Source organism: Accipiter gentilis, chromosome 12 (genome assembly GCF_929443795.1).
Source record: "Accipiter gentilis chromosome 12, bAccGen1.1, whole genome shotgun sequence".
Lineage (NCBI taxonomy): Eukaryota > Metazoa > Chordata > Aves > Accipitriformes > Accipitridae > Astur > Astur gentilis.
The window spans coordinates 1,220,237-1,245,121 of NC_064891.1; the positions used below are offsets into that span (position 1 = coordinate 1,220,237).

The 24,885-nt window shown below is 40.5% G+C and overlaps 2 protein-coding genes across 20 annotated transcripts in view; both read right to left on the minus strand.

Annotated features, from left to right (window-relative positions):
* Window positions 1–15,166, minus strand: part of MND1 (meiotic nuclear divisions 1) — a 41,431-nt gene extending 26,265 nt beyond the window's left edge. The window contains exons 1-4 of one of the 3 annotated variants that reach the window (XM_049814646.1): window positions 15,086–15,166; window positions 13,546–13,611; window positions 12,670–12,727; window positions 10,910–11,058 (exon numbers count right to left, since the gene is read on the minus strand). In XM_049814646.1, the coding sequence (XP_049670603.1) occupies window positions 10,910–11,058; window positions 12,670–12,727; window positions 13,546–13,611; window positions 15,086–15,088 (276 nt within the window). In that variant the 5' untranslated portion in view covers window positions 15,089–15,166. Of the gene's footprint in view, window positions 1–10,909; window positions 11,059–12,669; window positions 12,728–13,545; window positions 13,612–14,262; window positions 14,585–15,085 lie in introns of those variants that run through there. The other 2 variants (XM_049814647.1, XM_049814648.1) reach the window with 2 other exon arrangements.
* Window positions 15,167–20,301: 5,135 nt separating this feature from the next.
* Window positions 20,302–24,885, minus strand: part of TRIM2 (tripartite motif containing 2) — a 118,598-nt gene continuing 114,014 nt past the window's right edge. For all 17 annotated transcript variants that reach the window (XM_049814580.1, XM_049814569.1, XM_049814578.1 and 14 more), the window contains one exon: window positions 20,302–24,792. In XM_049814580.1, the coding sequence (XP_049670537.1) occupies window positions 24,640–24,792 (153 nt within the window). In that variant the 3' untranslated portion in view covers window positions 20,302–24,639. The remainder of the gene's footprint in view (window positions 24,793–24,885) is intronic.

A 24,885-nucleotide genomic window follows, 5' to 3' on the forward strand; every position in this document is an offset into this window, starting at 1 on the left:
ACCAAATTATATTTGCTATTCAAAATGAAGGGCTGGTACACTGATTCTTTTAAGTGAATAATACTTGTTCCAAAATATCATGCTATTAATTCTGCCAGTGTGAAAGTTCTGTCTTTTTAAAGAAGTACTGAAGAGATAACAAGTGGATATTTTTCAGGTTTGGATTGTAACTTATGTCAGTGATAAAGTTTCAGACTCTCAAGCTAAGTAAGTGAAGGTTTTTTCAGGGAACTAACTGAACAAATATCTGATTCTCCATAGAATTGTCTGACAAAGCACTACAAAGATTCTCAAAAAATAAGAATTCTGAAGTTACATTTCTGCACTCATAAGCAGTATTTGTATGTTTTGCTAGAGTATTCATGTGGGTAATACTAATTTACTTGCCCCTCCCACAAACACAATCCATTTTGTGTTTCAAGATCAAATTTAGGCCTATAATTCTGACTTATTTAGCATGCTAACTCATGAGAGCGAGACTGAAATATCACATGGTAAATCAGGCATGGCTCTATTCTCAGGTCATGTTGAGTATGAGATAAGTCCTTCTTCCTGCAGAATGCAGGGTATCCAGAAGAAACAAATGAGGAATTCCCCCTCCATTGGAACCTTCACCCATCCATGTACAAACCTTATGTTGCTAGCTGCAAATATTTTGAAGATTATTACTATACAGTAAAACCCTCTGCATTAAAAGTAGCTTTTAATTCAATTATTTTCCATCTTTTTAGATTTGCCATAATAGTTAAGTTAAAGTTACTTAGAGAAGATGTCTTGCTGTGAGCTTTTGTTTTTGCTTCATTCATTTGCAACACCATTTGGTAAGTACTAGTTATGCAACTGAAAATAATCACTCTAGGCCAATCTCCTTAATAGACAAAAGGTGAAAGAAACAGTTGTGCAGGCTGAATGAAAGACCTGAATTTCTCTGGCTCCTTTCAGAGTTGGCATAATTGGCATGACCTGAGGGACAGATGGCTGTCTACTCAGATACAAATACCAAGTATGCCCAATCAGCCTAAAAAAAAAAAAAAAAAAAGCTGAAACGCCTCATTCTTCAGCCCTGCTTGACAAATGCAAGCAGTCTAATAGGGAAAGCTGAAAGAGCCAAAAGGCATATGCATGACTGACCGAACTGTAGAAAATTCTAATACCTGGACATGAAGGATGCTTGTTACTGCATATTACTGTATTTGCTAAACCTACAAAGTCCAAGACAATAGTTAACAGGTCTGTTCAAGACAGAAAGAACATTGAAAAATATTTTCGCTTGGAAAGAAAGGGAGAGAAAGAAAAAAAGTTCTAATTTTTCCCTAAAGGGTTTTTAAAGATTGCTATCCTAACCAGTTGGGCCATACACTGATAATGCCTTCAGAGACTAAGCACAGACAGTCCCAAGTTAAAATACAACATTCATCTGATATTCCCTGAGCTCAAGTCCTGCCTAAAGACTACAATAAACAAATCAAAACTTTATTCCACAGATTTTAAAAAAAGCCCAAATTCTACACCAAGATATTATCGGTAAAATAATAAACCTCAGCGAAATACACCTATCAAATTTCAGAGTTTTGACAGCACTCTTACATATTCACTCTTTATGCCAATTTAATCATTTTTAAGTACTACTCAGACAGATAACCGAGTCATCTCAAATTCCTGATACAAAGAATAGTCCTTGACAGAACTACCATGTATTCAACAACAATGAGCTGTTTGACTGTGACGACAAAGACCTTTCCTCTAAAGTCTCCCTGCTTCAAACTAACTTCACACATTTTGGTTTTATACTCTGTTTTTTTTAATTTTTTTTTTATTTCATTCCTTTCAGAAGAGGAAAATGCTACGAAGTGAGACACATATAATTGCATGCCAGTATTTTATTTCTGCATGCATGCTAATTTTCTAAAACAAAATATGCTATATTAATTGAGCAACAAGATTTTAAGGTGAAAGTCAAAGTTCAAATTAAATCAGATTACAACTCACTGTCTCCATCAAATCCAGCTTTGAAAGTAGTACTACCTCTGTGCTATACCCAGGCTAGAAGGTCCTGGCCCTACAGCAGAGGAAACTTATGGGTTTGCCAGACAGTGCAGAACATCTAAGCCTTTAAATTATTCTCAGGGTGCTGGGTTTCTGCTGATGCTGAACTGTCACTCAGACCTGCCATGGGGGCATGGGGAGATGTGCAGGGCATAGGGCTGCATCTGTGCCAGATTTGATTGGGCTTCTGGAGTGAAAGCCCCATGTTTATTCCCAATTTCTTTGCATTTCAGATTGGCAATTTAATTGCAATGTCAGGAATGGAGCCAGCAGCCAGTATGCAAGCCTCTTCAAAAAGGAAAGGTAAACCATGTGATGGTATTCCCTAAAAAATACACAGTTTCACAGAAAACACTGTTAGAAAAAGCTAGTATTTTTTCCTGCATTATATCAGAATGAATATATAATATATGCTACTGGGGCACAGTAACAATATATCCTCTTTAATATAGTAGGATTCTTCCTTCAAACCTACTTTATAACCTTTACAGTTACTACAGAGCCAGATTTTTTAAAAAAACAAACAAACCAAACCTGCTCTTAAATCATGCCAATTTTAGCTTATGCTCATCAAGAGGGCAGGAAAGGAAAACCTACGCTTCACAGTTGCCATCAATCTAGTTACATATTAACAGCTAGTAAAAGGAAAAGCATGAAATTCAGCTAATGAACACCAAATTATGAGGTTGCTTAATTCTAACAGAAGCCTCCAGAGCACCATATTTTTAGAAGTCTGCCGTGACAGCAGTAACTAAGCATACCCTCCAGGGCTTTGTAGCATGCCATTAAACATAATTCCAGAAGGCTCTAATAAGTTACAGCATTAGAATAGTATTCTCTGCTGGACATTTTAGGACTTACTAAATTCAGAACCATTTCAAGACATCAACATTTTTCAAATGCAAGATGCAACGAGGTAACAAAAGCCCTGGACTGCTTCAAATAAAACTTTTTTAGCATATTCCAGGAGACTGATCCAGCATCAACAAACAAATGAGCATAGATATAATCAACAAATTCTCAATGTTTAAATAATGCAAATTCTCAGCCTCTTGCTTTTAGGATACTTCTTACTGCTACAGCTCCCACTGGCTGGTATGAAGTTAGCTACTTATACCATACCAGCCTCACAGTTGGCCATTTCTTTATGAGTCTAGTCCTTTATTTCAAAGAAAAGGTACAGGTCAGTGAAAGCCTGCAGGCTGAAAATAGGGAGGGGTCACTAATTACCTCTGCTGGGAGAGTCATTACTACACAAAAGAGGAAAAAAAAAAGTGAGCCAGAAGGGAATGGAATCACCCAGCAGACTGGGGCTGCAGATTATCAAAATGGCCAGGCCAAGACAGGGAAGAACAAATAAATAAATAAAGGGAAAAAGGGAGGCCCAGCACAGATATGGGAAGACTGCCGTAACTGCTTAGTCAACATATTGGGATCCTGCCTATGTATTTTAATGAGCTTTAAAAGAGAGAACTCTACAGCAATTAGACTTTTATTTTTCCTGGAAAAGGACAATTTATTACATTTTCTGCAACCTAGTAAAATTAAATTGTGAGCATACATATTAGAGAAAAATGTCTAAATAAATAATTCCTAACACAAGTCACAAAAGTACTGATTTACTTCTCTGACCTTAGAGGACAGTTCTTTAACTATGCTATCTATTCCCTAACATTCATAAAATTCGTACTAAAAAGATAGCTCTAAGCTTTTCTAAAAGGTTTTTCAGCAAAGCTTAAGATCATGATAAACCTTAAGGCACTTTATGCCTGCAAGTCCTTTATGTTCGATAAATGAAAAAAGTATTTTTAAAAACATACTGAATACTGAATTACTACAGCTATTCAATTGATCGTAATGTGAAAGTCTTGCAGCCAAAAAATAAACTCTTCCATCAAAAGCATTAGGCCATGGATTCCAAAGGTGTTGCACATGTACCTCTAGGGGTAGCCCATCATGGCCACAAGGAGAAAATCCAGTGAGACCCTGTATTCAAAACCATCGACAGAGGCTGAAATTTGAAATACAGATCTGAGGTGCGTAAGGAGCTCTTTTAAAGGCTGATACACCATCTACTGAGGACACTTCTACAAAGCAATGCAAAAAAGCTTGCTTCAACAGCACTAGGTCTCACAGGCACTCCTTGGCTGATTGCAAGTGCCAGCCAGGGTACACATCTTGTCTGTCATCTTCAGTGATGTCACTCAACTCCAAACACCATCAGTCCTCTTACCCCTCACTGAACATCTGTCATCTCCATGGATTTGTAACTCAATTCAGGATTGATTACTTTAAGCCAGCCACCTCTGAGCACTTACACCTACTTGTAGTCGAGAATCAATCTCCCAAACTGTGTGGAAATACACTGACAGTTGAGTCAATTGGATCAAGGAGAAGGCTGCTCAGACTGAAATGCTATGGACAGCAGAAGTTTCTTATGCTTCAGTCAGTGGTCTGAAGCAATCTCTATTCAGCAACTTTCCATGCAGTAATCCAGTCACAGTATTTGAGGAGGAAAAATATATCCGTCTAAAGGGACAGAAATAAATCAAGCTGCATCTTGAAAGAACCTTCTGATGGTTAAAACTCAAAATTTTCTGTGTGCATTCTGAACAAATAAGGTTTGCTCCTTTTAGTTATGTTGTCAAACATCTCCAGGAGGCTTCAAGCCAGATTACTCACCAATATGATTATTTTTTTCCATTAACTATTTTCAAACCATGTGCATTCCTAACAAAAGCATTTCCTAATATAGCATTCCCTGAGACTTTTAATTTTTTTTAAATAAAATAAATCCTTTCTCTTTTCATATTTCAGTGCTCTGTCACATAGTGATGTGAAGTCACTATTACGACAAGTTCATTCCTGGGGTTTTGGTTTGGTGGTTGGGGGTTTTTTTGTTGTTTTTTGTTTGTTTGTTTGTTTTTAATAGCTGCCAAAGGAGAGTTAGTATGTACTGACTTCTAAATTCTTCCCCTGGCTCAATAGATGAGTCATGGGAAGTGAAAATCTCTCCTCTTACCAACCCCACTAGGGCAGGGATTTAAGGAATGAAACATAAACTAATACCTGCCATCTTAACTAACACTGGCCCAATGCAATGCTTACTGGGATTAAAAAAAAAAAAAATTGCCAGAAATTCTCCCCAACTCTCTGTTGCTCATGTGTATCTTGAGGCGAGCACAGGGAACAGCATAAAAAGTCCACCCTGTATCCTGCTCTGAAAAGATTCTGTTGAATCTTTGCTGCAGTACAAGGTGACACCATCAGGCTCTTGGTCTTAGAAGGAACAGCAGCTATAATACTGTTTGCCATTAAACTTTCCCTTGCAAAGCCTAAGAATACAAAAGAATAACCCACAAGAAAGCAACAGCATGAGAAATAAGGTAAGTGTGACAATTAACAGTAAAATGGTGAAATGAACAGTTTTGAACTGAACAGTGAAATGGAACTATCACAAAACCAGACTGGGGAAAGGAAGTAAACTGGTTGTTTCCCCAAGCTACTGAATTACAGTGCTCACAGTACTGTCAATAGTTAGACTAACAACTGCAAAATCTTTGAAGAACTTGGTATTTCAGTTCCCTATCTGTTAAAAATAGTACATTATGTACTATTGCTGTGGCAATCCTCTGTGACCTTCTGGTTTGAGCATATATCCCTGTCATAATGAAGGCCAGACACTCTTCGATGTCACCAAGGATCACTGAAGTTACTTCTGCCTCCCTTAAGCCCTGTAGTGTCAGTACTAAACCTGCCCTGTGCAACTCCAGCTGAGATCCCCCCAGTCACACTGGCTAAGGCAGACAATGTGCTGGAGAGATGGGACACTTCTTATGGCTTCTGAGGGTTGTGGTTTGCAGAGTCATCAGCCCTTGGGTGAAAAAGGTCTCACTGTTACTAGTTACTTTAATTAATACTTAATTCAAGCCACTATAAAGCAAAATCCAAACAAGCATTAATTCACCTTATCTAAAGCAGATAGCACAGTTGCAACTGTTTTACCAAAGATGTTGCTGAAAAAATGAAAGAAAATCTAAGCTGAATCAGTTTATACGAAGGTTACATCAGAAAGGTTTCTCTTTTCCTTACTCACTGATACACCATTTCCTACCTGATAAAAATGTTGTCAAGGTTTTGGATGCATATGTGCCTTCTTCTCTTCAGCAGGTAACATATCCTTCATATTCATATCCCTTCTGTAGCAACAGGTACATCAGAACAATACAAAAACCAAACATGCAAGGGGGCTAATTGTATGAAACATAGTAGCAGCTCTTGCCTGAGATCGAAGGTGACTGTGATTAACACACTAGTTGCTCATCTCCAGTCTCCTCATTTTATGTTTGCTATGAAATCAATAAAAGGCAGCAGAATGATCAATAAATTATGATCTCTCAGCTTACACCGCATAGGTCAAATTCTTTGTTAGTTTAATAAAACCCCTAAGCTTCCAGTATTGTTATGCCAAGAATAAATATCTCATTTTGTCAAAATATAACTGATCATAGGTAATACAAAACTTTAGAACCTGACTGCCAGGGAAATATTGATAAAGAATAAAACCACATCCTTTCACCTTTTTTTATGGAAGGAAACAAAAAAGCAAACACCCTCTCAGTAAAGCTTCTGTAGTTCTTGCAACAAAGGTGAAGTGCCATTAAAAATTTCTCCACTTATAAACCTCATTAAAACAGTATTTCTCAATCTACACCCTTGCTCTAGTTTCACCATCTCATAGCTGTACTGATGCAACTATAAACCCATCTAACCAAAATGCAACTTCCAACATCTTTTACTGTTTCAGTGGTCCAATTCACAGCTGTATAAGCATAACAAAGAGATGAAGAACAAGCACCTGGCAGAAGGCATAAACCCTCAAAAGCAGCCATGCCACTGCAAAACAAATCAATACAAAATCCATAGGGACCTACTTAGCAATTCTTACTCTGTGAGCTATTGGAGAAAAAAATTGCAGCAGATGCTACACAAACTAAAGTTATTCACTGTCCTTGCTTTTAAGAAAAACAGGAAGAAGTCCAAACAGTAACCGTGGGTTAGAGAGCAGCACCAAGGTCCTAATCCTAATCAGATCAGCACAAGATTTGCTGTATACGTCAGTTCAGGGGTTAGTGCCCCTCTCCAAACACCTGGCCCCACAAAAGCAAGTTGAAAGATGCGGGTGGGGAGGGAAGCTGTGTCAAACAAGCATTATTTTTAATTGCCATATCTCTGCACAAGGTGATCACAGTGATGATGTAATAAATCCTTCCTGAAAAAAAATCTAAGGTATACACAACCACTGTGAAGTGTAACTTTAAATATCCAGCCCAAACTGGCTTGCTCTTCATTGTGAATACTGAGTCAGACTTCTTTGCTACTGAGTCTCTAAATTGGGGTGGTGCTCAATAATTCCTAAAACATCTGAAACAAATGTTTCAAGAATAGTTCTTAAACCAGCCTCCCCAGGAACACAAGCTCTGTAAAGATGCAGAGTTACAAGCAGCTTGGCTAAAACATTATGAAGTACCAACGTATGCAGGCAAAAGGTCCTGTAGCAGGCCCAACCTGCCAAATACAAGCCTCAGCGCTATGAATTAATACGAGAATTTGCATCATGGAGAAGCTTGTTCTGTTCCTCCACATTATTTTCAAATGTCTCAGTTCAGCATTGGGGGTCACCCCTTTCCCTTCACTACTTACCCATGCCCTCAAGCAAATAAAGATATTGCCTCCTGGTAAAAAAACCTTAATTCCAGTATGAACTGAACTGCTAGATTTTTAAACTTGTGCTTTAAGTAAGGTGGCTTGATTCCAGCTTTTAACGGCTGAAGAAAGACACCAACTCATATAGCTAACAAGTGATCTGGACAAGACACAGGAAGAAAAAACGTCTCTCAGAATGCCGCAAGCTGTATACCGGTATGATCAAAGACAAGCAACATGCAACAGAAATGGTACAATAGCTTACTTTTTTCCTCTGCTTTGCTTGTTCTAACAAGAAGTTTTGTGATACTCGGTGACTGGATTTAGAAACCCTTAAGAAAATCTGTATGTGTTCACATCAAGAAGAATACAAACACTAAAATAGCTAATTTGAACTCACAGACAGAATCTGTTATCATCTTATAAAAACGTTCAGAGTGCTATTCATTGAAAATGCCACCTTTCCACTGTGTCAACAGAGAAGCTATTTTCAGCTAGTGAAAATGTTTTTTCCCTGAAATGCTGAAATACTTCCATTCTCATCAGAAAAGCAAGGTAATGAATATAAGTATTTTTTAGGACTCATAACATGGTCTAAAGAGAGCTCTTGTATCAATAAGCCCATATGTTAGGAGCAGGACTTGGTTTGCAAATAAGGGTCTGGTAACAAAACTCTCTCAACTGGAACAGTTTTATATTGCAAAACTGTTTATATCAGCATAGTTTATCTCCTACACAGAAATAACCATAAAACAATACAATGACTACATACCTATTATAATTCCATAGTAATAGATGGTTTTATGTTTAATAATGTAACGGTACATTTAAAGCATATGTTTGTAGATAACCCCTGGATACTTATGGTGGAGCACATTAGGCAGATTCTGCAACACATTCCAAGAAGATATTCATCAAGGTATGCCAAAGACCTGCTTGATCAATTATCTTTAAAATTCATGATGGGACTGGGCCCAAGGGCAAAGACAATAAATATCAACTCCTTCAGTCAACTACTTGGCTATAATATCGAACATGAGCAAAACCAGAAAGTATCCAAGAGCAGATTATTTGCATTCAACAAGACAGTGGCATCAGGGTGTTTGATGAACAGAGCAGGAGTTTTGGCATGTATTTATTCAATGGCTCATTTGGCATTTCTGTTGTGGCAGAGTAAGTAGCCTGGTCTAAAACTTGTGTGAATATACTAATAAGCTGAGTAACTTTCCTAGGAAACTCAGTTCCAAGTCAGTGTAGAGTTAAACTGATATCCTATATCAGACAAATGAAACTTCACTGGAGTAGGAATCAGTGCATTGTTACTACCAGTCAATAAAAATTAATTTAAGTCCAGTCACGCCAGACTAAGTTCATGCCTGAAAATAGTACAAGTGTATCCAGCTAAATCAAGGAAGTTTTTAACATCTGGACTCATTCAAGTTCTGAAAACAAAGGCAGTAAAAGAGCAAGCAAAACTGTCAGTGGGACAACTTAATATTAACCAAGTCTCAGTACACAGAAGGTACAGTTTATATCTGTGATACTAATAGGTCACCTGAGATGCTGAGAAAGTTACTCAAAACATAGAGGAAGACAGTGGCAGAACCCAAAATTAAAGAGTCAGTAATTTTGATGACCCATACAGTACCACAATAGCTATCTCAAAAGGCACTTTCCAGCTCATCCAAAGCACCTGCCTAAAAGGTTGTCAATACACAGTTCCAGTTAATGATGGGGAGGACTGCAGTGCTTTCTCCTTACTGCCGCAAACCCTTGAACGTATCACTAGCTCATAAAAATGACATGAATTAGTGAATAAGGAGAAAGGAAGTGAAAGTTCTAGCAAGTCTTACTCTTGATCTTGAAAACTGAAGCAAATGAATCTGGCATGCGACAGAATACCAGTAGTCTCCTCCTTCTGCCAGATCCAGGCAAACAGACACACAAAATACCTTCAGATAGCCATCCAGAGCACCCGGGCCAGTAATTAAAATGTTTAGGGCAAAGGGAAATGATCTTATGTTGGTTAAAACAGAACAGTGGACTGGACTCTTTCAGTTTAGTAATGACTGAGATTTACAAGCAATGACAAGGTTACCTCTCAGATGGTCACACTACACTCTATACATAAACAAGAGATTTCAACTTCATTAATCAGGCTATTTTATCTGCTTTGGTGAACAGTCTTCAGATTCACAAACTGCTTTTTCATTTCAAGCTGGAAAAAAGTGTGGTTTTATACAATTAATTTGGAGCTTTAAAGAAGTAGCTGAAGTTGACAACACTCTGCATAGAATGGCAATGACGATACCAGAGCTATGCCTGAAGAAAACAATGTCTGTAAAGATGTTGAGATGCTACCAATAATTTTGTGTTAATTCAAATGATTCTTTAATGAAGGGACATAATGCTAAATAAGCATGGGAAAAGTTGGCAGTGTTGTGGGGCAATAAGACCATAAAGCTAGTTTATTGATCTTGTTATCATGTACTCTAGTTGCAAATGAACTGATGAATAGATGCTTTCCCACTCCAATTAGAAGAAGCAAGAAAGACAGTTCCCAAAATGTAGGAAAGAACCTGATCAATAGAACAGCAATGTTGCAACAAAAGATGCCTTGCTCTTCTGCAGAAGATCATGACCAATTTGCTCTTCTCTCTTAATAAAAATGCAATATTGGGATTACACAAGTGCTCCCAAATTAAGCTACCAATAAAAGCAAAGAGGAAAGCACAATGGCCATAAGTAGAAATCATTGCCACATTTACTTGGGTTATGCATTTCAGTCCTCTCATGGCTTTTAGATCATGACAACATGATGGCCTACATTATATAAAAGACACATAAAAGCATATGCTACCTAAATATTTAGAGGAAGTCCTTAAATGATATTTTGCATCATGAATAACCTGCTTTCACCAGCAAGTAGACAAAAAGTCTTCTCAAGCTCCAACAAGAACAACCTCCAAAATTTTTCTGACATGATAACAAGACAATGAGAATGTCGTACCATGCGTGCCAGATGTTTCCTGTAGTAAAATCTGTGTGTGTGTACGCACACGTGAGAGCGCGCAATATGAACAAGCGTGACAAGGGGATGTAAGAAAAAAAGCAAACCCATTCAGGTAAATAAGTACTTTCCTTAAAACAGATTTACCTGGGACTCCAATTCTTCCAATTTACGCTTCCTGGCATGAAGAGCTTTACTTGGAAAAGCCCAGAAATAATTGGACGTTCCAATTCTATCAGTGTCCACCATGCCATCATCAACTAAGCTTTGCAGAATCTCTTTCACTGACATCGAGGCTAATAAAAGCAAAAATATCAAATTAGAATGGCAAAGCATCTAAACTATGGAGAATTATGAATACCATAAGCCATCATCTACAGTCATCTGTATGAATATTTTACTATAATGTCAGCTAGCTGGAAGATTTCAAGAGGACACCATGCCTGATGCTTCACTTGAAGGAATGAATCTCTTTGAAATCAGCAGTTTATACATAGAGGCTGCTATTCTGTACAGTCTGCTACCAGATGTTTGTAAAACACTGATCATGAGTATCATAAAACATATGTACATATTACAGTACAATACCATAACAAACTCACGAGAGGGTACTTGAGAAGTCTTGCCATCTTAATTCTAACATGGATAACTTATAATTTCTTGATAATTTCTTGATTGTAATTACATTTCACTTTGTAATGCTTAACAAAGCATTTAACAGCAGCAGAGGCACTATAGCCATCTGTCTACAGACTCAGGAGGGGCAGATTTTACTTTTAATTATATTCAGTTCCAATACAGAAAGTCATCTGCCGTCAGAAGGATCCAAAACATTTCTGAACATAATTCTTCATTTTCTAGTAAATGTGTGGTATAATTCACCATTTCAAAAATAGTACCTCTTCAACAAAGCAAAGTGGTTATTATTATCCTCAAGTGTTGCAGATATAAAGACTTGTGAGCTAATTTATAGTTTTCAGTGTCTGACTCTCAATTTCAAGTCTAAAGGAGATCCCAGATCAGGAACATTCAGTCTTTTGGAAGCTTTAGGCTGGATGTCTGTATGGGAGTGTTTCCACAGGCTAGACATTTTTCTCTTCAGAGTAACTGGGGCTTGGGTTGTGTGGCTAAATGCCTTCATGTGCAGAGGCAGGATGAATTTGGACTATTCAAAGGTGTAGATGATTTTAGAAACTCTACACTCCAGATTTTTAAATATGAAATTCCATTGCTTGTAGTTACTGTTTTGCATCCTTTTCCTGCAAATTAAAATTAAACATATGCATTGACAAACCAATCAAGACAGCACCACACCTCTTCAGAAGCCTATGAGTGCTTCTATTAGCTGCTGACATAACTGAAAAACACTGCTTTGCAATACTCATATATGTTTGCAGTTCTTTCAACAAGTTCATTTACTCTTGCAGTGCCACAAAGATATGCTAGTCAAGGACAGTGGCAACTACACTATTATGCTTCACCCCCCTTTTATCAATGGGCATAGAAGGAAGCAGAATGGGGAACATGTAAAACAACTCAACACCATAAGATGAATCCTCTTGAACCTGATGCCAAACCAATGGATCTTATCAGGAAGGCTTTCATTGAAAAGACAAACCCCTTCCACTTACAGCTGTCTAGCCATTTTTTGGGGGGGAAAAGCTCAATAGAACATTGTGTACATCTGGACTAGCATTTTAAGATACCTGCGACATTACAGACACTGTTTACTACCTGAGTGCACGTAACAATTTCATAGACTGAAAGTCACTGCAAGTCAGGCATCTCAGAGCCTAGGAAAAACCCCATCCCACGTTTTAGTAGTTAACTTGGAGTTAGCTGTGACATTTTAACAATCTCCCATTTTGGCCAAGGGCTCAAGAAAAATAACTTTAGTAAACACTTACTAATCCCTTTTTCTTTTGGAGCAATCTTCTCTATATCCTTCAACTGGAACACATCTTTCTGTGCAAAACATAAAAGACATTTTAGTTCCAAATGACAGCATCATCTAAGCCTGGGTGGTTTTTACACTAAATCAATGGCAACAAAAGCAAGTAGGAAATACATTGCATGTTTATGTTTTGCTAGGGAAACAGGCTGCATAGCCCTCAATAAAATTAGAACATTCTCAGAATTAAATAAAATTTTTAAAAAGGCTATTATTGTAACAAGCCCTGTTCTTTTCTTTGGCGGTCTAAAGTCACCATATTTTGCCTCAAGTTAGTCAGTAAACCCCTTAGGGCAGACAGAGCTCAGGTTAGATTGTCAGCACCAGATGCACCACGTTGCTCAAGTACTCAAATGTCACAATAAATTTTTAATAGGTGAAACATAGTGAATTACATATGTCACCAATGTAATCATAGCTCTGCTTTTGCATTTCCAGGTTTCTTCTCCCCAGTGACCTCTTCCAGGTCTGCTCTCATCTTTTCTAAACGCTTGGATTTCTTCCTCCTACCATAAATCACAGTGGCATACTTCCTAATCCCTTGCTATCCCTCTTATAGTAACAGACTCAAAATGAGAAGATATGAATAGGGAGCACAGGAAGCATTTAACACCACCTGTGCATCTTCATGCCTTGGCTCCACCTGGGGATGAGCCACATGATCAGAAGCTATATGAATCAAGCTCTGTCCCTGTAATTTATACATTGATGACACAGGGCATCAGTGAAAAGCACAGTGGGATATACAGAGTTCATCTACATCTACAGTTAAGCTCCTTTTAGGACCCGTTTTCCCACCCAAGTAAATGCAGGACAATTACAAGTTACTCACTGTTTCAAAAAAGATCTCCATCATGCGAACTCTCTTCTCCTCAAAGCTCAGACCTTTTTTCTTGGACTAGAACAGGAAAAAAAACCAACAACCAAACCCTAACACATTCAGCCATGTGAATAATTAATGTCTGCTCAGAACTCAAATCTATTTACCTCTAAGTTATATTTGCCATCCTTTAAAATACCTTACCACTAACCTCAGACTTTCAGATAAACTACTTCTCAAAGAATCATTACACCAAGCTAATCGACCTGCAATCCATTAAACTGAGGGACCCATATTCCAAGTTTGGAGCAGGGCTTTCACACAACCCAGTCCAGCTCAAACCTCAATGTTTCCTGGCATACCCAAACACTTCCTTGTTTTACCTTACTAGATTAAAAATGTCTATTTATACCAATTCTCAGCAACTCACCCAAATGTTTAATAGCCCTTAAAAAGATAAGAAGGAATATCTTTTGAGTTTTTTGTTTTCAATTGTTTTTTATCTTATGATACAGAGACACTAGTGAGAGATGTAGGCCGTTTAGATTTTTTTTAAGGAGATAAAGTGAATTTTGAGGTACTACATCTTTCTTCAAATTTCCTACAGAAGTTTATAACTTCAGAGTCACATTTTAAAAACTGTGTTTATTTCTTTTCTCTGCAGTGGTGTGACCAAGCAGTAAACAACACGGATTGAAAGACAAGCAAAAGGCAGAAACGACTACTCACAAACTGCTACCGGTAACACAAACCTGAGAAACAGCCTCCTCTGATCACTGTCAGAGACGCCAGTTTGACGTTCCCCTTGCAAAACTAGGATACAGGGTATTTCGCAGGGAATTTTGAGTTTTATTAATAGCGCTCGGCACAGTCCTCGGCGACCAAACGCGGCGGAGTCGCCACGAATGTAAGACGCAGCAGGCGCACCCGTTCGGCAGCCACAGGTGCCACCCCCGCACGCCCGCAGCCAGAGCCCGGCCCAGCCTGCTCACACCGCGGAATGCGGGCGGCCGCCCGTTCCCCCGGCCTGCCGGCGGGACTAGTGGGCACCGTGCCCGCCTCCAGCTGCCGTTCCAGGGGCCGGTTAGATTTACGTTGCTCGTCAAGAAAGCGGGCAAAGAAACGGCCCACGCCGCGGTAACGCTACACCCTCAGACCCGGCGTCGCGGGTGCTCATCGAGAGCCGTGGGGCCTCCCCAGACCGGGAGGAGAGGGGCCGGCGGGCCGGCAGGCCTGCTGCTGCCTTGCGGCCGCTGGGGGACGCGGCCCCGGCGGCAGGCGGGCGGCTCCCGCCGCTCTCCCTCAGCGGCCGCAGCGGGGGAGGGAAGGCGAGGCGCGGGCGACCGTTACCCGCAGCAACGGCCGGCTTGCTCCGCCCCCTGCCCGCCGCCGCCGCCGCCATGCCCGCCCCACCTCGCCGCTCCCTCAGCAGCCCCGCTGCCTCATTTACCGCCCGGCCCGGGCGCGGTACCCGCGCCTCACGTCGCCAACGAGAGCGGGAGGAGGGCGGGCAGGCAGGCGGGCTGGCGGCCCCGCCGCGGCCGCCGCTTACCATGTCGCCTCCGGCGCGGGCGAGCCGCCGGGTTTGATTTCGGCGCCACCGGGAGGGAAGAGGCCGCCTGCGCAGCTCGCAGCGCCGCCTGCCGCCGGCCCCGCCCGCCTCCACAGCCGCCGGCGGGCTGCGCGGAGCCGCCGGCCGCGCTCCGGGGCGCCTTCCTCCGGCTGAGGGGGGGGGGGGGGGGGTGGGGGGCCGTGCTGCGCCCGGCCCGGCCCGGCCCGGCCCGGCCCGGCCCGGCCCGCTGGCCGCCCTGGCCCGGGCGGTGGGGAGCGGAGCCGGCCGGACTGCGGCGTAGAATAAAATCAAGGAGGAAGAGAGATGCCTGAAGTTTTTATACCTTGTGCGGTTTTATGAAGCGGTCTTGCCGTATCAGAAAGCAGGTTATCCCTTCTCTCTGATGTATTACAATAACCCTGTTTGGTTTGGGGTTTTGAGGGGGGTGTTTTGTTTTTTAAAACACGTATCATAGGTACTTGTAGACAGGTGAAGCTAGGAAGCAAAACTCAGCTTTTGTCACCAGCTACCTACGAGTTAGACGTTGCACACGTTACAGAGGATGTGTTAAGATGTAGGGGCCATACCTACATTTTGCATTCAGCACTGCCCAGGCTTTAGAGCAAAATTGTCTCAAGTTCTCATTTTGTCTGTATTTCTCGATACCTACCCATTTTACATTTTGTGTAGAAAGTCCAATTTTCTGGACAGATGTCATTGCCGTATCTTCAATCTATATTTGCTGTATTATTGGAATTAATAAAAATTGACAAAAAGGTTTTAAAATATTTAAAATCCTGCCACCATTAGCTCTAATCATCAGGGGGGAAAATACTTGTTTCTGAATCTCTGCCTACAGCTGTGGGTTTGAAAATCTGTGGGATACGTGCTTTATACTGCCAGGTAGCTGCACCTCCGAGATGAGGCACTGGGCCTCCGTGCCAGCGCTGCCCGGTGTGCACACTGCATACACTTTTTTCTCTGAGGCCCAGCAGCAAAGGTAAAACACAAACGCATTAACGGTGGCCTGAAGCAACGAGTGCTGTACGACTAGCCCATTACAGGAGCAACAGGACATGGGGAAACAAAACCCTCTCTGCCCATGGAAGCAAAGGACCTGAGCACATCTAGTCTTGCTTGAAACAGTCGTTCATTGTGATGACTGTTCTAGAGACTTTAATTACTTACAGTTCATTTTAATTATTATTTGTGCTGTAAATTACCTACCTTCAGCTACAGCAGTTCTGGGAAATTGCTTCGCAGTTCAACAGCATTGGGTTTGTACCTGCCATGCTAATTCTGGAGTTTAAATTCAAGCAAACGAAAATGCGCAGACTGAAATGTTCAGGCTGTCTCCATGAATATTTTCCATCGTCTTTGCAAGGTGCCCCTTTTCCTGAAACCTGAGGTTCTCTTCCATGCAGACCTGGCCATGATCCTGTTTCTTGTTGTGTGCACCAGTGTATTACTAAAAAATGCAAGTTAGAAAGGACATTATTAGTATGAAGCTTAATATTAATACAAAACACAACGCTTCTTGTTCTCTCATGCTTCCTTGTGCATCATATTTTCAACTCGCTAACCTGCAACGAAATCTGTTGGCACACCTCCTCATCTGCTGTGAGGGCTCATATTCCGTCCCCCAGCTTTTCCCTTCCTTTGGCCAGCCCTCACAGTGAGTATGTTCCCACTCTCCCCGTGACAGTTGTTTCCCTTCTGTCGCCGTGACCTCCTCTCCCCCAGGGTGTGGGCCCCTTCCTGCTCCTTCATAGCCTGAAATAAAACCAAGCTCCACTCCTTTTTTTACCACCGCCAAGCACACAGTTGCTACGACATTTGCAAAGCACCTGTTGTGGCGTGGGTTTTCTCCAAGCAACACGTGTGAGCGGCAGAGTGGATGTCAGAGCTGAACGTGCTGCTGGGAGAAGAGGAGGAGGAGAAGGAGGAAGGGGTTCAGAGGGATGCTCACTCTGAAGCGAGCCTGGGGCACGTACCTCAGGTCTTCTGTTCAGCACGCTCAATGAGGCAGCATTGCTCCCGTCTCCCTGTCACACCTGAAAGGAGACTGGCAGCAAACACCCAGGTCTCACTCCCTGGATGGAGCCGGCACATGGCCAGAGCACACACCTGGAAGGCATTCCTGGTTTCAGCAGTCGAACGTCATCACAGCAACCGAACAAGCCCGGCACATCTGCCTCCGAAACGTTAGGTCATGCTCTTGGGCGATAGCGGGGCAGGAGGCTCAGCAGGTTTTCTCCACCCATGCCTCCGGGAGATGGCCAGGCTCAGCTGCCCCGAGTGCTCTGGCGGCCCTGAAGCCCTTTCATGGCCAAATCACTAGGCCCAATTTACTCTGTAAGAAGAGGTTCCTTAACACCTCCCAGATTTTGCAGCACCAGATCAAAACTAACTAGCTTGAATGATCATTGGGTGGAAAAGGCCCCAAACAGAGGGAGAATACACAGGAGTCTCTCCTGCTTTGTCATAGGAGGGTAGTTTTCCATTACTGGATAAGGTGGAATGAATGACTCTAAAATACATAAAGGTCTGACATTTTAATGGGCTTCAGAATGTCTAAATGTGATACTTCACAAAACTGCTATTCATATACTATTAATACAAAACCAAGACAATGGATGGAAATACTGTGGAAGGGGGACTCATAACTGTGCCTTTCTATTAGAAGGCTGTTCTCATTTTCCTGTGATTTTCTTAATCTTTAGCAGTTTGGACTGAAATTTTCTATGCTAGGTGTCTGACCAAGGTTTTTCAGTACCAGCCAAAATAGTTTTTTGCTGTTCCTGAGGCAGAAAAAATACATTGCTTTGTCAGTGTTAAATTATGCTTAGACAAGGTTACATTTGTATACTCCTTCATTTTCCTCTCACAAATCTGTAACTGAATTACATTAATGAACTCTGTTTTGAAAGGACATTAAAATGGCAATGGCAGACAGGAACGTTAGGAAGTAGGAGAATGAAAATTGTCTGTCCTACTTTAATTTTGTTCCTTTTGTATATATGTATCATAGTACAGTCTTTAATTACATGCGCTATTTTTTTCATTACATGCGCTATTTTTTTCATCAGAAGGGAAGAATTCAAGTTGAATAGCAGGTGAATTTATTTCCAGAAAAGTAATAGCAAACCTTCCGAGTCCTGCGGCTACCTCCCACAGCACCTGTATGACTGACAGCAAAAAGGTGCTTCAGTAGAGCTTGAGGATGGAGGACGAGGAGAGCTCTAGGAGATGCTCACCCATGGGAGGTGATACCAACTCCTCCGAGGTCCGAGCAGTCTGCGGTGGGATGTGGCCGGGTATCAGGAAGCAATGTCATCCATGAGTAACCCACACAGGCCAGTCTCTGCAGCATTTGCTGCCTCATTGCAGCCTCAGATGAGTGTTTGGACTGTAATCAGACATTCTCCCTACAAGCATCTAACCCAGTGAGAAATGCTAGCTAACCCTCCTCCAAAACTTACTGCTTCCACAGCTTTGCTAGCAGAGCTGCTGAAGTAAGCACTTACCAACGCATTGAGGTGAGGAGCTTAAATACTAATTTACTACTAATAAAATCCTAATATATTTTTTCATAACTAGGCATTGCACTAAAAGAACAAGCTCAGCCAACAGATCTGAGGGTCATCAGCCTTCAACTGGAGGTAGCAATGAGCAGCAAGAGGCAGGTATCTCTTCCACCAGCACAGCTGGGGCCACAGAAACTACATTGACTGTTCCAGTTCACCGAGATAGTTTTGTCCGGTGCAAATTAGGGAGGATTCACATGAATTGTCAGCAAAACTATGGGGATGGTTAACTGCAGAGCAGCACAGCTGGATGTGAGAGAGGACTTCAGCCTAAGGAAAAATGAAACGCTTTTGACCATTGAATGATACATGAGTGGTTAGCACTCTAAAGAAAGAGATCCTGCTTATCGCAGGATGGGTGCCCAAAATACATGCACTCTTCGTTATTTTGGCCTTACTCTCCCTGGTGTTGTTTCTCATTGGTGAGACTGGGCTCTGTATTCTGGTTTACAGAACTTCTAAAAGATCCTGCTGCAGCATTTGAGTCAGTATTCAAACAAGTACCATGGGGAGGGCCAAAGGGGAAGTTGGCCATTTATTGCAGAGTTTTTCTGGTAAAGGGCAGTGTTCCCCAGTCTCAATGTCCTACCTGCCTGTCTGTGATTTTGCTCAGTGGTGGAGAGCCTCTGCTGTAATAATCCAGGAGACAGAAAAAATTTCTAGCCCATCAGTGAGAAAAGATTGGGAATGCGACAAGAGTCTTGCCTACTCAGCCTGTCTTCCAGGATATCCTATGCCATTTCCTCCATTCCTCATGGTCTTTTGTGCATGGGAAGGAACGGGTGCTCTGCAACTCCGAATGTCAAACCAACACTGCTCTGCTTCAAGCTGTGCAGTTTTTTTAGCTGGCAGACAAATAAAGTCTTTTGATTCCTTTAGAGGGTTTGGGGGAAAGATCCATGAAAAAGGGTAGCTGCTCAGTATTTCAGCTGTCTCATTTCTGAGTGTCCTGCTGGCAAGCAAACACACATCACCAGTCTGACCTCTCTAGCCCCCCCAGCGAGGTTGTTTCCAAACCAAATGATGCGTCTGAAGATTCTCTCGTACTTTGTGAGTGAGTTCCCAATCACACTGGGTTCTCAAAGAATTCAGCTTTGGAGAGTTTACCAGTGACCAAGAAGACATATTTACTATCTAAACAAAAAGTTAACATAAGATGAAAAATTGTTCTTACATGAAAGGAGTCAGATTGAACTCCTAAGGCAAATTTTCTGTTCTTCTACAAGAATTTAAATTTGGTTTTCTGCAGCAGACCCTTGAAAGGTTGTAGCACAGCATGGCTGAAAGGTACTATGTACTTCAATGATACAAATGAAAAAGCTTACTACTGATAATCTTACTGCCACCAATGACAATGTTAATTCTGATGACTGAACTGAAGAAGGAAGGGAGAAGACAAGGAAGCTCCAGTTCCCACCTTCTTCCCAAGAAGGACCCAGCTCCCTCTTTCCTCTGTGTCTCCATAAACGCTAAACACCCTTGAAACCAACACAGTGTTCTTGGCTTGTGTCCTGTGGTGTCAGGGGTTCCTTTTGGAAAAAATTGCCCATCTTCCTGCATTATGGGGCTATTTTTACGGACAGTGTGTATGAGACATATGAAAAATAAATCCTCAGTCATGAAAATAACAGAGGAAACAAGCTTTATTTTTATTATTTGAAATTTTTGTGCGTGGTAAAGGTACACATTTGACTCTGGTTTTCCTACATTTCCAAGACAGAGTACTTTTTTTTTTTAATCATCGGCTAAAGCATCAAGAATACCGTGGCACACAGGAAGCTAAAACTACACACACACACAAACACTTTGATGCGCATCTTTCATCCTTGACCTTCAGGAGACAAAGTTTGCATTTAGCCTCACAGGGATTTAAAAAAAAACCAAAACAAAAACAAACCAACAACAAAAAAAAAAAAACAAGTGAGAAGAATATTTCATTATGAGTGTCAAGAGAGTGCAAGGCTTACATGTACACAAAACATACGAGATTGACATACAAAGATGGAATGTACAAAAACTTTTTTAAAAAATCAAGAAAAAAGACAGACTCACTCCTAGAATTGGAAAGCTGCAGTGTATCAACTGGTAGAGATTTCTAACAGGGACTACTGCCAATCACTGTGCAGCTTAGGGAACATTCCCGTGTCATAAAGCCAAAGCAAAAGTGTTAGGGTTAAGGCCGTGTTGCTCACAAACATCAACTAAAGTGCTGTACATTCATTGGAAATAACACAACCCGTTAGGAATCTTCCCACCCCATAGCACAAATACCTTTCGCGCACTCTCCACAAACAGGCCAAAACAATCACTGCTCACAATTCTTAAAGAAAATTTTCAATGTACATCATGATTTCATAACGAGCTGTCACCCACAACTGAAAGTCATTTCTTTACCGCAAACACAACATGTTGGGCACTTGTAGTTCTCATTATGGCAACACTAGATCCTTAGTTATAAAAAATATCAACATAAAATCAAAAGCCCTCTAGCTTTTACAGAACAAAAGAGCATTTACTAATAAATAACTCTCCATCTACATTAGGCAAATGCTTGCCTAAACCATTTTCCTTTTCTTTTTCAGCTACCTTGCTGCTGGTTTAGCCTATGTAAAAATCCCCTACTGTTTATATTGGATTTATCTGAACATATCCTTTTATTCTATTCACAAAACAATGAAAATATAGTTGGCTAGTTTGTCCTAAAATGCTCCAAATTAGACAAGATCTGATAACCTTTTGAGATTACTTTTGAGTTGAAGATTAGTTAAATGAAGCACATACTTTCACCATTCATGCTGTGCTGCTAGTCAATTAGCATTCCAGGGAAGTCAAGGGAACATTTGGTTATACCTGAAATCTGGCAGCAGAATGCCTATAAAGCCTTTAATAAATGCTAACAACTCAGCAAATCAAGTAGTGCAATTTTGACGTTCACTTAATTGGATGAGAAAAGAATCTACCAGCTTTTTAGAACAGAATTTCTGCTTTGGTTGCTCTTTGTAAGGTTTGTAAGCCAAGCATTTTAGCCAAATTGGCTTCAGAAGCACACCGTAAAAGCAATGTGTTTCTCAGTTTCCCAGTGCCAGGCGGATAAGGTCAGGCCTTGGAAGAGAACACCCTATGCCACTGAATTTGAAATTGTAGCTGGCAGCATTAGCTATCAGAAGGAACTCCAAATTAGTGACATTTTTCATGTGCAGTAAGTGCTGCTTTGGTGATAAAGTCGGAAACCTCAATAATGTCTGAAAACCCAAAAGACTATTCAATCTTAAGAAAAAATCTACACCACCCCTAATAGCTGTTAGGTGGGTTCTAAGGGGGTTGTGTGCAGAATTCTGCATTTCATCAGGGTGCACTGGGCTGACAGGTTATATAAAATCGTGGTAAACAATGCTGAGTCAAAGGTACTGAAAATCTTTTGAAGAAAAGTTTGTACATGGAATAGTACAGTCTTAAGTATATGTTTTGATATGTAGGTTAGGGTCTGATTTCTGTGGTTCTCAGAGATCCTGGCAACAGAGGATTTGGCAATGTTTCCTGAGTGGAAACCATGCAATTTTAGCGAAATGTTATTATAAAAATCCAAATTTGGAACTAGATTGGATTAATAGTATCCATAACTGACAGCAACAGCACATTTCTCATTTTCTTTTTACATTTTAATCTCAAATAACCCATGCAACCTCTTTTCCTTCATAATAAATACAGTTAAAATGCTACATACCTTTTCTTCATTGATAAATTAGCCATTTCAGGGCATTCCAATGTCAGAAATTGTTTGTTTGCCAGAAGGTTACATATAAGGACACTTAGAGGAAATTACTTGATCATCAGAGAATTTGGTCTACAACTTCGTTAAATTTTGATAGGACAGTTTATTGTGTAATGACTGAGATTCTGAATTTTAGGACAAACTCAGTTCAAGCAGAGGATATTTTGTTCTCTTGGTAATGACAGACTTGATTTTTATCATCTCAAAAATGTTACCACCAGTTTCTTAGCTGCATTATATAGTCCAAACCTTAAGCCTTATACACAAAATATTTATTCAAATGAAATAAGCAAACTTTTCTTTGCACGAGAATTTGTAAATTGGCTCTATGTGGAAAAAATAAACAAGGGAAAGAAGAGGAAACATCTTTAAGAAACAGTAATTAAAAAACAGACAAACTCCACATTTAAGAATTTCGGGGTCTGCATTTTTACAAGTCAAATGCATCTTTACAAAAAAACCATTAGTTTTTCTCAAAGTCATTGAAACAACAACCTTTTAGAAATAAGACAAATACTTATAACAAGTAATTTAACAAAGATTTCTTTCAATTTTGCAAACATGCTTAAGATACTCCCCTGTTCGTGACCCAATGCCCTTTTGTTTCAAGGCCCTAAAAATGAGAAAATACAGACAGTACTTCCCAGGCTATTGTAGGCATTGGCAGCAAGCTCACCAGCTCCTCAAACGAGGTTTAAGAGTGAGCACTACTCTATCTATATTAGGCTATGGTAGCAATTCATCCTTTGACCACTGGATTTAGAAATAATAATAAAGCCAATGCTACTTTAAAAAGGACGAGTTCACGCTTAAAAAAAACAACATTAAAAACAGAACCAAGTCATATGATTGTAAGCATTTCCAATTAAATTAATACTTCAACAAAAAACACAGTAGAGAGATCCAGCAGGAAGAAGGAGGGACATTTTTCAGAGTACTGCCATTGTCAAATGGCATACATATGATCCAGTTTGCTGAAATAACCTACATTTACCTTTTTTTGTTTTTGTGGCAATCAGGCATACATACATACACACAAACAAATCGGAACAAATCTCACAGTCCTTATTTTGTCCTCTAACAAAATTCCCTTTGATGAAGGACTTCAGGAATTGGTTCAAATTCATTCTTATTTGTAATGTATTGTTTTCTCATGTAAAAACAAATAGCTTTGGTAACCCTTGGCTTTCCTATACAACCTCTGTTTACCACAGTTCCTTTGGTTGTATAATGTAGGTCCTCCATAGGGGTACCTCTCTGGCTTTCTGTCCTGTGTGATGCTGCATTTTATTTTATTGGTTAATACAATGAGTTGCCTTAAGGAAACATGGCAATGAAGACATATGAAAGAGTGGCACACATGAGGTTAATCGAGTTGACATTGTAATAACCCTGATCCTAATGAACTAGTTTGGTGTCAAAAGGTCTGTCGTTATACAGAAATTCAGCTCTCATTAATGTATCACTACAATTAAGTTTTTCCAGAGCTTTAGAAATGTCAGGTCTCTGCAAAGTCCTTCCAGCACATTGAGCAAGAGGAAGAGTGAAAAACAAGCACAGGAAACAATCCTTCATTAATCCCACATGAGTAGGGAATTTGCATTGATTCTCATAGTGCTAAACGTTGAGCTGTGTTAGGTCTGACGGTTAGAGCTAGACGGATTTTGTGAGACTTAACCTTATACTAAAAGGACCTACTTGTTATAGATAGTAAGACTGAAGAATGTTAAAAGTGTAATACCTACCATGATAATGAGATCTAGAAGATTCCCAGGATCACTTCTGGGTTAAATAATGCATAACAATGATACTTCTTCAAATTTGGAAGCTCTGAGCAGGAGCTACCCTTCGCAGTCTTCAAAAAGCTTTGGGGACTTTTCCCAAATTTTTCTCATTTTTGCCTGATTAGTTAATTCCAGTTCCATAAGTTGCAGTTTGCATTTAATATCACATTGTCTTTATTAATTCAGTTAAAGAGGATTTTGTGTATTAACCCTTACAACAAAAAGTTCAGTGAGAAACGTAAGAGGTGCAAGTCCTATGTAAACAAGGTAAGTTTGGAAATTAACATGAGAAGTCCATAAGAGACTCCTTCATTACTAAAAATGAACTCAAAGTAGGAGATATCCTGCACTGGATCTCTAGGACCAGTCTTTTCTTAAGGGTGGACGATTATCCAGCTCCAGAGCTCATTGCTACTGTAAGTATCGATAGACCTTGAAGCAGTGATTTCCAGAGTCTGCAACTACAACATGGCCATCTGAAGTAAGGGCCAGACCTTGGGGACCATAAAGTGGGTCAGCAGAGGTGTTAATGTAGGATAAAAATGATCCGCTTCCATCAAAAACCTTTGAGGGTGAGAAAGCACAGAATAAATGTTATGAATAAAAGAGAAAAATAGCGGACACAAGTCTGCTCTCAATTATACCATTATACTTCTT